Source organism: Pteropus medius, unplaced genomic scaffold, assembly GCF_902729225.1.
Source record: "Pteropus medius unplaced genomic scaffold, Ma_sr-lr_union100, whole genome shotgun sequence".
Taxonomy (NCBI): Eukaryota; Metazoa; Chordata; class Mammalia; order Chiroptera; family Pteropodidae; genus Pteropus; species Pteropus medius.
This window is the reverse complement of record NW_024340699.1, coordinates 16,053,573-16,066,261: the sequence shown is the minus strand read 5'-3', so window position 1 is coordinate 16,066,261 and position 12,689 is coordinate 16,053,573. Positions and strand designations below refer to the sequence as shown.

Below are 12,689 nucleotides of genomic sequence, written 5' to 3'. Positions count from 1 at the left end.
AGCTGCCCGGAGGTGAGGCCAGCCAGCTGAGCGGGACGGAGGCAGCCCTCATACCCCGCAGCCAGCAGAGGAGTGTCCTGGGGATCCCCCCTCCCCGACTGCACCCGCGCCAGAGCTGATGGTCGTGGCCCCTGGCCTCTTGACAAGAGACGAGGGGCACGGGGAGGGGGGCCCTCGCAGCACAGGGAGGCCACGTTTTTCTAGTCCTTTTGAGATTGGACCAGATGTAGGCTGCCCATCCATCTGTGGCATCCTTAGAGGGCAGGGGCCGGGACTGTCCCTTTCTGTCCCAAGGAAAGGCCCTCACAGGGCTGATGGCGGAACCGGCCAGGAACCCAGGTCTCCTTAGTGAATCTATTTTAATGGTCTGTTTTTTTTCTTCTTGGCTTTAGAAGGGAGGGGTGGGGCAGGTCAAGTCATCTGTGTCTTAAAATTGTTGGTCATGGTACAGATCGGACGTTTTAGAGGTTATGGGAAGTTCTGCCCCGTCGGTGCCCAGTGCTTGTTGGTGACGTGTGCCTGTGCCTCCCTGGGCAGCCGTGCCGGGCACTGCCCCAGCCTTCCCTGTGTTTGAACGGCCGAGCATTTCCCTCCCGGTAGCCAGTGCTCATTAATAAAACGCACACGGCAGGGCCAAGCGCTTCCTGTCTCACCCTTTCTCCGGCCGAGATGATCCCCACTTCCTGGCTGCTCGAAGGTTCTCCAGTTCGGGGTCTGAAATACCATGATGGGCAGACGAGGCCGAGTGTTTGTGCAGTCTTTCCAAGACTCTTTTGTAGCGGCAAGATTTCCCAGGCCGGGGCCGCACAGCTGGGAAAACAGCTTCTGCTTTGAGGGCACTTTCCCAGGCACAGGCTCAGGCCCCCCGCTGTTCGGCGCATAAACAGCGTCTGGTGGGACCTGCCGGGCCGGTTTCTGCGGCACAAGACCGTGGAGTTGTGAGCCTGGAGAGCATTTGGGTGCAGCTGTGACGGTGCCAGTGCCGCCGCGGCACATGGTGCAGAGGTGGTGGCCCCGTGAAGGCTAAGCGTAAAAGTGGACGCTGGGGCCTGGCCCACCGTGGACCCTCAGGTTTGGCCTGAACGGTGCTGTCTGCACCTCTGTTTGGCTCCCGGTCCTGTGCGTTCTTCAGGACTCAGCGGCCATCTGAAACCGGGCATGCCGACCCCCTGGGCCACCCTCGTGGAGTGCGAGGTCGCTGTGCAGGGCCCCACTGGGTTCAGGGGCGGGGACCGCAGTGTGTGACTGCAGGACATCAGCAGGGACCAGGAGCCTGGCAGAGGCCGGGCACGGGCCCCATGCGCAGCGTGTCCTCGGCGAGTGCCTGAGAGGGAGCCAGGAAGCAGGCCCTGAGACCCAGGTGTACGGCACGTGTGAGGCTCGTGTGAGGCACGTGTGAGGCGGGGGCACCGCAGCCGAGCCCCCAAGCCCAGTGCCGCAGACAGGCAGAGATGTGCTTCGTGGTCCTGAGCAGAGGGCCCGCCGGGCGGCTGTTTTGTGGGCTGTGTGGAGACCCGGGCTTCTCACAGCTTGCCGCCCCCTGCCCCTGGGTGCCACCCCACCCCCGGGTGCTGGCCCCTGGCTGTAAGGTCAAAGGGCGCCCGCCCCCCCTGCGCACTTGCGTTCTGTGGCAGGGACAGACCAGTGGCCCCCGTGCCTTCATCCTGAAGGGGAAGGCTGGAAGGTGCAGACACGCCTCCACTCACACCCTGCTGACCTGCCTCAGTGTCCCCAGCGAGGCGTGGGGACACTACGGTATCCCCGCCGGGCCACCAAGAGCCTGATGGAAATGGGCCCTGTTCTGGAGGGCAGGAAGGGGACAAGTGCTGGGCTGTCTTTGTCGTGAGCTCAGTTGCCTCGCCGTCCAGCTCAGAGAAGGGCTGAGGGCTTGGTGAGCTTCGCTGGCGTGGGTCGGGTAGACTAGGCTTGGACAGGGTGACCAGGCGGCTGTGACCTTGGCACCACACTCCTCTTAGAGACTTAACACATAGGGCGGCCATGGGGTACCACAAGGGGTGTTTTAAAGTAGGTGATGTGCCTGCCACGAGCAGCAGCTTGGTGAATGACGGCTGTGTTCCTTCTGTGGCTATTGGAACGAGTCAGACACGTCCGCGTGCTCCGGGGAGGACGGCGTCCGTGCGCGTGGAGCGTGAGCGGTCTGCTGAGTTAGTCTTTGTCTGCAGTGACACCGTAGGAAGCGGGCGACTCAGCATTCTGAGTGTGGAGCCAAAACCCCCCGGAAGCCACCTGCGCCCCCTTACTAGCTCTGCGGCCCGAGGCGGGGGACACCTCTGTGCTCCAGCATCACAGCCGTGAAGTGCAGGTGATCACGGCCCCGTCTCAGGTGCCAGGAAGGGACATGAGGCTCAGCCTCGTGCGTCGCGCCTGGTCTCCCAGCGAGTGAGACGCAGCCCGGGGCGCACGCCGGGCCGAGCTCCGTCGTCATCCCATCGGCAGGTGCCTGCGCTGCACTCCGCTCCGGTTTGTGCGGCGACGGCCTGCTCAGCCCCAGACCTTCCGAGGTGACCAGGTTTTGTGTGCTAAGTTGTCATTCTGGGGACGACGGGTGGCACCTGACAGCTGGGGTTTCCGTAGCTGGGCGGAGTGAGTGAGCCCTGTCGTCTGCCGGCAGGCTCGGGTGGTTTCCCGGGCAGCGGCTTCCCTTCCAGCCTCCCACCTGAAGGACCCTTCAAGCAGAGGGTGGCGCCTGCGCCCGGCCCAGTGTGGACGCTCATTTTTGCCACACAGGCCGAAATGTCGTCATTGCCCCAAATGACTGACTTCCGGTCAGTCGTGAGCACAGAGAGCCGGGGACGTGCCGGCTGCGCTGCGACATGGTTCTGCTTCTGGAATGTTTTAGTTTGACAGCCACTTGAGGGCCCCTGCCAGCAGCGGAGTGTTGTCACCTTCTCTGTGGAGATGTCTGTCCACCTCGCCAGACTGAGTGGGCTGAGGACTCCCTGAGGGCAGGCTCGGGGCGTGTGAGTGAGCACGTGTGGGTGTGCGCATGCGTGTCTGCTCGTCTGTGCACCTGTGTGTGTGTTGGTGCGTCTGCATGCATGCGCACATGTGTTCCCACCCTCCCGGAGCAGCCTGGCCCTCGGCGCTGTCCCCAGGCGGGAGTCGGGCTCTGCCTGTCTCCGTGGGTGTGGCTCCCGGACCGCCAGCCCCGGCTGCGTCTCGCTGTGCCGGGGCCCTGCCGGCACCTGTGTCCTGCGGGCCAGCCCTGGCCAGGGCAAGAAGCAGGTTTTGCTAAACAGTGCCGTGTCCCGGGGGTCTGCTGGTGCCGGACACATGATCTGCCAGATGCATGTGTCCCGTTCTCCCCCATGACGGGTTGCCGCCAGCATGTCTGAACAGGGAGTGTGACAAGGCAGGAGGCCAGAGACGCCGCGCCTCTGAATCGAGTGTCTCCGCAGCCTGTCCTGCAGGACAGGGAGCCTGACAGGGCCTGTCCCTCCTTGCTGTCTGCACCGCCCCAGCTCCCACACTGCCGTCCCCACAGGGCCATCTGAGAGTGCCTTCCTGGGGGCACTTGGGCTTGGCGGGGTTCTCAAAGGACACTCATCTTGTGAGTTGGAGCAGCATCTCATCGTACACTGTCAGCTCTCGATGTTTACCTATTTGGCGGGGTGAACCTGACAGAAGGCAAAGGTGCTTCTGTGTGTGCAGGTCGGGGCCGGGCCTCGTCCTGACTGGCCCCCCTCCCCGTGCCCACTGCCGTTCCCGGCCTCAGGGCCGCTGCCGCCCCCTCTGATGCTTGCAGCTGCAGATGGCCTCCTGAACTCCAGATTTGAGACCCATGAGAGACCCCGCGTCCCACTGGAATGCCCGGCTGTGGACCCCGAACCGTACTGTGCAAAGCCCAGGCCCTGTTCTCCCCGGGGAGCAGTGGCAGCACCGTCACTCCAGCTGCTCAGGCCAAAGCCTTGTATTCACTTTTTTTCTTTTATTGTGGTAAAATACACAAGACATAAAATTAGCCACGTTGGCCATTGTAAGTGTTCAGCTCAGGGGCAGTAAGCGCGTTCACACAATTATATGGTCGTCAGCATGGCCATCTCCAGAACTTTCCATCTTCCCACATGGAGACTGTCCCCTTGAAACACTGACCCCACCCTCCCCCCGGGCCCCGGGCCCCCTCCCTCCACGTCCTGTCTCTGTGACTGGCTCCTCCGGGGCCTCGCGTAGGTGGGTCGCACAGCGCGCCCTTTTCCTTGGTTTACCCTTGGCTCCCTTTCTCTCGCGTCTGTGTCCAGTCCGTGAGGGATCGGGTTGGTGCCGTCCCCCCTGACCTGCCGTCATGCCCACTCTGGGCCAGCCCCTCACCTGATCCCCCACGCAGCCTCCCCCTGGTCTCTGCTTCCGCCCCCGCGCCGTGGGCAGTCAGCGCTGGGGGACAGAGTCGCAGAGTCACGTCCTGTCCTGCCCAGAGCTCCCGGCTGCCTCCTGCCTTCGTGTGGTCATCACGGTTCAGACGCAGACTTCTCACTCACCTCTCCGGCGCCTCTGTCTCCTTCCACGCACGGGCCCAGGAGACCCTGGCCCAGGTCCCTGGGACTCACATCGCGAGATGTTTTGTCAGGTGCTTTTTCCATATCCGTTGTTCTGATCGTGGGAATTTTCCTTAGCTTATCCACTGCGGCGCATTACCCTGATCCACACTTGCCGCCTGAGCCAGCCTCGTGCCTGGACTGGGCCCCGTGTGGTCACGGTGTGCGATAGCTTTTATCTGAGCTGCACCCCACTTGCTGATGTTTCCTTGAGAATTTTTGCATCTCGATTCACGAGGGGGACTGGCCCGTAGCTCTCTCTTTCTTGTACGGCCTCTGGTTTCGAATCACATTATTTACTGTTAATTAGTCTTTAAATGTTTGGTAGAATTTGCCAGTGAAACCATCTGGGCCTGGAGACTTATTTTTCAGGAATTTTTAAATTATGAATTCGATTTCCTTAATCATTATAATGCTGTTCAAAGTATCTGTCACGTGGGTTGTGTTGTAAAGTTTGTGCTTTGTGAGGACCTGGTGTATTTAAGTTCCCTTTTATACTTTCATGTTGCGTGCAGATACTTTCAGCTTTGACATCTGTTCCTTTAAACACGATGAGCATGGTCGTTTGAAGATCTGCGTTTTACGTTCCAGCGTGGAGTCTGTGAGTTTGATTCTGCGTCTGCTGTGTCTGCCGTTTAGTTTATGCAGCTGCTTCTGTCACTGTGTACCAGGCTATCTTTGACCCTGACCTGGTCACTGCTAGAGAATTACTTAGGGCGTTTCCGAGGCCTGGGATGGTGGTGGCCCCTGCAGGAAGCCCATATTGGCTCTTGCCAGGTGTCGGGTGCCACCAGTGGGGTGCCTCCAGTGGGTGCCACCAGTGCCTCAGGCCTTGTCCCAAGCTCCTGGGTGCTCCACACCCACAGACTGTTTCTCTGCTTCCCTGTCACCAGGCAGCCTTTTGTGCCTTAGCACCAAGGGCGTCTGTGCTCTAGTCTGCTGTAAATGTGTGCACACGTGTGTGCATACGCACCCGTGCATGCGGGGGCCGGGGTAAAGTTGATATGCAGGTTCAGTTGGCTGTACGTTGGGTGCAGCCCCAGAGAGCAGCTCTTCTGGGTTCTCACTCACTGAGGGGAGCGCGGCGTGGACGCTGGTGGCACTGGCACTCAGTCACTTACCTCCCCTATTTCGAGTTTTCTCCTAGAAATAGTCTGGGAGCTCCCCATCCTTTGCGGTTTTCCATGCTTTTACGGTGCGGAATTTGACGTCGGAACCCCTGACATAGTTTCCGCTGCTGTCAGGGTGGGCTGATCGGGGTTGGAAGTGACCTCAGCGACTTCCTATGGATTTGGGGGATCGTCCTGAGGCCAGGTCTTCCCGCACGGGGACAGCACGTAGTCACTACAACAGTAGTCACTCTGGGGGAGAGCTCTGCCTCGTGGCTTTGAGGACGAGGACCTTCTTTCTGCGTTTTGCTGTGCGGAGAGACCGGCTCAGCCGGGCACCGGCCGATGTTTCTTGGGAGAATGAAGATGAAACTCATGGCCTGAGACAGGGGCCCGCGGGCGCTCTCTTCATTCCTGGGAGAGTTGCATTTTTGAGTGAGCAAAGGCAAGCGCCGTGTTGTTGCAAAACACGGACTGTTCTGAGCAGGGCTGCGTCTTAAGACTGATGGGCGCTATCTTAAGTAAGATAGTTTGTTGGAGCAGTTTATTGTGACTTCCTATGGGACTCCCCTGTATTCCGGGGTGAGGCTGAGGTTTGGGGCCCACGCAGTGCCCTGTCGGAGGTGCCGCGGAGACGGAGACAGACAGGCGGGACAGGCGGCCGCTGGGGGTGGACCAGGAAGCGGGCGGTGGGCGAGCTCGGGAGCGGCTGTCCAGGCCGGGCGGGTGGAGGCGGGAAGGAACGAGACTTGGTGCGGGAATCCTTTCATGTGGGGGCATTCTGGCTCTGCAGGACCCGCGCCCTTGGGAGGTGGGGCGCCAGGGCCTCCCCAGCCCTCCCGCAGCTGACCTCCCACGATGCGGCTGGCGCTGCAGTGGGGCCTGACACTCTGCTGGCTTGCGTTCCTTTGGCTTTTAAATCCTTGTTCCCAGGCCAGATGCCCCACCCACTGGACGGTGGCAGAATCAGATCAACACAGCGGCTGGTACTTTCCTGGGTGTGTGACGGCTAAGGCTGCAGCCCGTGCACACTCACCTGCCTGCCCGAGTGTTTGTGTGTAGACTCAGGCACCGCTGTGGGATGCCCCAGCCTTTTACGAGGCGCTCCCAGGCCTCGTGTTCCTGGACGCAAGCCATGTGTCTGTCTGGTGCTCCTGAAGCAGCAGCGGGGCCACACCTAGTCGTCTAAGGGCCCGCCCTGCTCTGATGGACAGGCCTCCTGCCTTGTCCGGGGCCCTCCCCAGCCTGCGGGCTTGCTGACTGTCTTTCCAGGGGTTGTGGGCTGTGCCTGTGGCGGGATGCATCAGGGCACTCAAAATGTCTTCCAACGGGAGGCTGAGGGTGCACAACAGCAGGGACGCAGCTCCCCCCTCCTCCCTTCCCCCTGCCGCCCATGACCCGCCATGACCCCCCCTCCCCCGCCCACCTCAGCTCCGGGAGGCAGAGAGCTGCTCCATGGGCCCTGGGGTGGCCTCCGGAAGATGCTCAGCGAGTTTTTCTCAGTCCATCATTTAGTTCAAGAAGTGAATGCTTTTTGTCCCCAGACTTTCTCAGTGGCCGTGGACGGGAGGGGGCCGTGGGAAAGCCCTGCTGTGCCGACATCTCAGTGACCTGAGCGGGGGCCGGGCCGTCTGTGCACCTGCTGCTCGCGTCAACGGGCGCCCCGTCTCCGGGTCTAGCGCTTCATCTAGCCCAGGCAGGACAGGCTCTCCTTCCGGAGTCCTGAGCAGACGCCCGGTGAAGGTGCCCCGGCACAGGACACAGTAAGTGAGGTGACGGCGTGTCCACTTCCTTTCCGTACTGGCGCCGTTACAGCGATGCCTGGAAAGTCAGCTGAGGCGAACAGCAGCCCGAGCCAGGCGCTGGCCAGCGCGCAGGTCCCCTCAGGCCCTGGCGGAACCCTCGGGGCGGGCTGGCCCGCACGCCCGCGTGGGCCTCCCAGGGCGAGTGCTGTGCGTTGGGCTGTGGTGTCCATCAGGTTTCTCTTTCTCTATTTTTAACTTAAAAGCATATCAAAAGATACCCCAGACCATTAGTTCCTACGTGGAAAGAAATTAAAGCTTGAATTTCTGGGCAGTAAGTGAGGGGGAAACTTTGAGTGGAGGACTTGTGGTCACTGTTAGAAGGTGGCTCCTGGGGCCCCAGATGGCTGAGACCTCTTCGTTTTCAGCGGGTCGCGGCTGCGAGTGAAGCGCTGGCACGGGCCACCCACTCCCTCCATGGGGACAGCGAGCCTGTCACACAGTGGCATCTCCCTGAAAGCTGATGTTTCGCATCCAGGCAGGGAAGGCGGGCTGCCCACAGTCCTGGGCGCTTCCTTTTTAAACACTATCTTTATTGAGATACAATTTACCCTAAATTCGTCCTTTTAAAGTGTGTGCCTAAGTGGTTTTTAGATGTTCACACTTAGGTAACCATCACTGCTATCTTAAATTTTCTGGCCCCACTCTCCTCCCCGCTAAGACCCCGTCCCCACGAGCAGCCCTTCCCGCTCCCCCTCCCCGCCTCCCTGGCCCGGGCACCATCTGCTTCCGGTCTCTGGACGCGGGTCGTGCGACGTGCCCTCCCGCCCTGGCTCATTTGACACTTGAACCCGTCACTTGGCCTGTGCGTGGCCCCCTGCGGCCTGGCTTCTCCAGCAGGCCACCCTCTCGCTCGCGCCCGCCTCCGGGCTGCATCCCTGAGCGCTCCCCGGCCTGGGCGGTCCCACCTTTCCGTTTCAGGATGGCAACATTTTGGCTGAGTCCTAGCTCCCTGTCCCCTCCAGGGTTTTCCCGTTTCCCCGATTAGGTTCAGGTCGCCCTCCCAGGTGAGACGCGGGGACCTGGTGCCCTCCTCTCGGTCCACGTTGGGACGCCCCTCAGGCGGGCTCACGTGGCAGGCCAGGGCCACGCTGCCCTGTGCTGTGCGGTCCGTCTCGCCCGTGTGCCGCAGGGCCGGGGAGAGGAGACGCAAAGCTCGGCAGCGTGCTGTTCTTTGTTGGTGGCCCTGGGTTAGCCTGCGTTTGGGGTCCCTGCCCGTCCTGGCTTCCCTGGGACAGTTGGAGGAGGACAGCTCTGCTCTGGCACACCCCTGTCACCGGTCAGCAGCCGCATGTGCTGCAGCCAGACCCCACCTGCTCATTCATCCGTGTGTGCCTGTGTTGGGTTTATGTCATTGCTTTTCCGTGTGTTTGTCACTGGCGTGGACTCTGTCACATGCAGGCCTGGCCCACTCCCAGTCGGCACTTTTCAGGAGGCAGGTGTTCTATGGGAGGCGTGCCGTGCCCAGAGCCCCAGTGGGGTATGCGACCTCGGCCAGCTCTCTGCCAGGCGGGAGCTCTGGGTCTCGGGGTAAAGAGACAGGCGGAGGCCCCAGTGCAGCCCCGGGCTCGGTAGGCGTCCCTCGTGTCCAGCCAGGCCCTCTGCCTGGTCCTGGCCCCCCTAGAGGCCCCGCTCTTCTGCTGCCCATCTGTGGACCCCTGCAGCAGCTCTGCCCCGCGTTTACCGGTCAGGAAATGGGCTGTGAGGCCAGGGGCAGGGGCTGTGTCCAGCGCTGTTTGACCTGTACCTTGGGCAAGTGCCAACCAAAAGAGGCCTTGTGGTGAGGCGGTTTGGATGCTGGGGGTGGCCGACGAGGGCAAGGCTGGCGTTTTCAGTCTCAAAGCAGCGTGTGTCGTGGGCGAGGACAGGTTTGTCCCGTGGGATCTCACAGGCGGACCCCCAGGTGGAGCTTCCTGTGCTGTAGGCCGGGAAAGGGCTCACGAGCGTCCCAAACGGTCACATGGGGGCCTGCCTGGGAGGTGTGAGGTCCCCGTGCTTGACCGTGCTCCCTGCCCAGAGACGCCTGGAGGGCACTTGTGTCCTGCCTCCCACCGCTCTGAGGCACCTGGGAAAGGTTCGGGCGGTGACCGTGACTGGCCTCTGGACGCCCCCGGCACCCAGCTCTGTGTGGTTTCTGCGGGCCTGCGGTCGCCCGTTGGGTACAGGGGCTGCCGAGGCCGTGGGGGAGGGCCCGTCAGTGGTGCGGTGCCTGCCGTGTCGCTGCCGTCTGGGGTCCTCAGCGGCTCCGGGCTCCACGGCAGCAGGGTCCGTCTGAGCGAAGGGGCAGCACGGCCCCCTGGACCTGCTCAGAGACGGGGCTTTGTTCTCTGACGTGCTGGCCATCTCCCCACCCTTAGCGGTGTCCCCGTCACCGCGGATGAGGATGAGGATGGTGACCGCGTCTCTGAACCCTTGTGTGTAGGCAGGTGCTCGATGCTGGAGCGCCAGGCTGTGCCCGCCTCCCGTGATGGCGTTGCCAGTGCCGAGGTCAGAAGGGGCCCCGGTCACCAGCACTCCCCTTGGAAGCTGACCCCGTCGGGGTCGCGGGCCCGTGCATGGGCGCCGCCCGCTGCTCTGACCAGGCCGCGTGCTGACGGCAGAGCCATTAAGGAGCAGGGGAAGGGGCGCGCAGGGAGACATCTCGCCCCCTGCAACAAAGCAAGGGTGTAGATGTGGCCGTCCTACCGTTTATCGACTTGGTGGCTTGGGATGATTCGGAGTGGCAGGGGGAAGGGCTGTCTCCCTAGGGAGCGGCTCAGGCACCCAGGTCGCCTGCTCGCGCTCACCTCAGCTGGACCAGATGGGGGTGTGGGGGTGGTCTGCCCCTGGCAAGCCCCTCGCCACGCCCGCCTGTGGTGGGTCCCACGTGCACGGCGCTGGCCCTGTTGGGGGGCGTCGGGAGAGGTCTGGTTCCTGGATGCAGTCGCGCTGCTCAGACTGCAGTGGCTCGTCCTTGTCGGGAAACCGCCCTGGGAAGAGCCTTGATGAGAAGGGGGTGCTGGGGGGGCCTCTGCACATCTCAGAGTGATGGGAGCCCACGGCCTGATGCTCCATCCCTGCTCACGCCCCTGCAGATGCCGTGGCTCTGCCGACAGCCAGAGCCTTCTAGAAAAGTGAGGGTATGGGGCCCATCTGCAGGAGGACAGATGGCTATGCAGCAGCTTGCAGATGCCCTGGAGGTGGCGGTGTCACAGGGCCGGGCCACGTGCTGGCCCCACATACTAGCCCCATCAGCTGTGTCCCCCGTTGAGGCCCTGAGACCCTTACTGAGACCCCCACTGAGACCACCACTGAGACCCCCACCGAGGAACCACTTAGAATATCGGGAAGAACCAGCACGTGACTGTGTTTCATTGAGGAAGGCTGAGCGATGCTGTAATCATTAGCTCTTTCTGTACAGTCAGTGAGAACTGTTTACACTGTCCCCGCCCCCCGTGCCGCGGTGCCCCAGTCTCACCGCACACCGGTGTGGGCGTGGAGAGGCCATGAACAAACAGCGTCTGGGTCGGCGTCTCGGATTGCTCACAGCCTGTCACTGGAGAGGAGCCTCCGCATTTCAGGTGGCCTGAGGACACAGGTGTGACTCACCAGGTGCCAGCGAGGTGGTTGTCCCAAAAGGAGAAGGGTGCTCCGCACACTTCCTCTCTCCCCTGAACCCACGGCACTCTGTCCGCAGGCCCGTGAGGGGACCACTGTGCCCAGTGCAAGCCCGCAAGGGGACCGCCGCGCCCGGTGCAGGCCAAGCGGAGCGTGTTTTCCTCCAAGGTGGCAGACTTGCCGCCTAGAAGCCAAGACACTACCTGCAAAGCGCCCCTCCTTTGTCTCCTGCTGGGAGATGCCATCCGTGCAGAGAGGACGGGAGGGCCACGCGGGTACCCAGGACCCCCCGTCAGCCCCTGGCCTGCACTCGTGAGCAGGGCCTGCCACAGCCTTGTGCGGGAGCAGCGTGGGGCCTGGGTGGCTAGCGAGGGTGCCTGAGCCAGCGCTGCCTGCCTGGGGGGGAGTGGCACGGTGGCACCCTGACCCCGCCCTCTGTCCCCAGCGCCCTCGGGGCGGTGCCTATCTACACCGCAGGGCTGAGCCTCACCTCCGACTGCTCCGTGCTGTCTGGGAGGGCTGCCTTCAGGGCAGCATGACAGAGACGATTCAGAGCCGACAGGTTTGTTTTCTGCTCGATGTACAGCCTCAGTTTGTCCCTGAAGGTCTCCCCGAGGAAGCTGTAGATGAGGGGGTTCAGGCAGCTGTTGGAGAAAGCCGCGAGGTTGACGATGTGGCCCACGAGGGGGTAGGCGTGGCGGAAAGACTGCTGGCAGGGCGCGGCCCCTGGCTGCGTACGCTGCAGGAGCTGGACGCTGATGAAGACGTTCTCGGGCAGCCAGCAGACGAAGAAGACCAGGACCACGGCCAGGATCATGCGCAGGGCCTTCTGCCTCCGGGGGCGCAGATCGCGGTGCCTGTGAGCCTTGACCAGCGCCCGCACGATGAGCGAGTAGCAGAGGCCGATAATGGCGAAGGGGATGATGAAGCCCAGGGTGACCTCCAGCCACTGGATCTCCCTGACGTCGGCGAAGCAGAAGCAGATGTCGCCGGTGTGCTGCAGGTGCACGGCGGTGAAGGGCACCAAGGTGGCAGAGATCGAGGCCATCCAGATGAGGCCGCAGCTCAGCCGGGCGTGCTGCTTCGTGCGGAACGGGCCACAGCGCATGGCCTTGGCCAGGGCCAGGTAGCGGTCGAAGCTCATCCACGTGAGGAAGAAGACGCTGCTGTACATGTTGACCTGCAGGAAGAGGGACATGAACGTGCAGAGCGCGGTGACGTCATAGTACTGCTCGTGCAGGTTGAACACCTCCACCAGAGAGTCGGCCACCAGGATGAGGTCAGCCGCCGCCAGGTTGATGAAGTACAGGTCGGGGATGGCCATCTTGTCCCGGAAGCTGATGTTCACCACCAGGATCAGGATGTTGCCCACGAAGCCGATGGGGAAGAGGAAGACGGTGTAGAGGCAGGACAGGAAGAGGCCGAGGGCGTAGTGCTGCTGCTCCGTGTGGTTGGCCAGGGCCGCGCCGCCCAGCGCCTGCGGCAGGTGGAGCGCCGCGGGGGTGCCGTTGTGGGTGCCGAGGCTCGTCTCCATGCCAGAGGCAGGCGCTCGGAGTCACAGCCACGTCCCCTCCACGCGCGACGCTCAGGGTTCTCCGCAGGGCTCACCGAGATCCGTCTTAAGCCAC

General features: G+C 62.5%; 2 protein-coding genes across 2 annotated transcripts in view; one reads left to right on the top strand and one right to left on the bottom strand.

The window, feature by feature from the left end:
* The window catches only part of CHLSN (cholesin), an 80,089-nt gene that overhangs the window by 12,917 nt on the left and 54,483 nt on the right, over nucleotides 1-12,689 (top strand). The window lies entirely within an intron of this gene.
* On the bottom strand, nucleotides 9,775-12,616 carry GPER1 (G protein-coupled estrogen receptor 1; the record flags this gene model as incomplete). Its single annotated transcript, XM_039879298.1, has 2 exons — nucleotides 9,775-11,029; nucleotides 11,552-12,616. Coding segments are annotated over 2 exons (1,074 nt in total), but the record flags the coding sequence as incomplete, so codon positions are not given.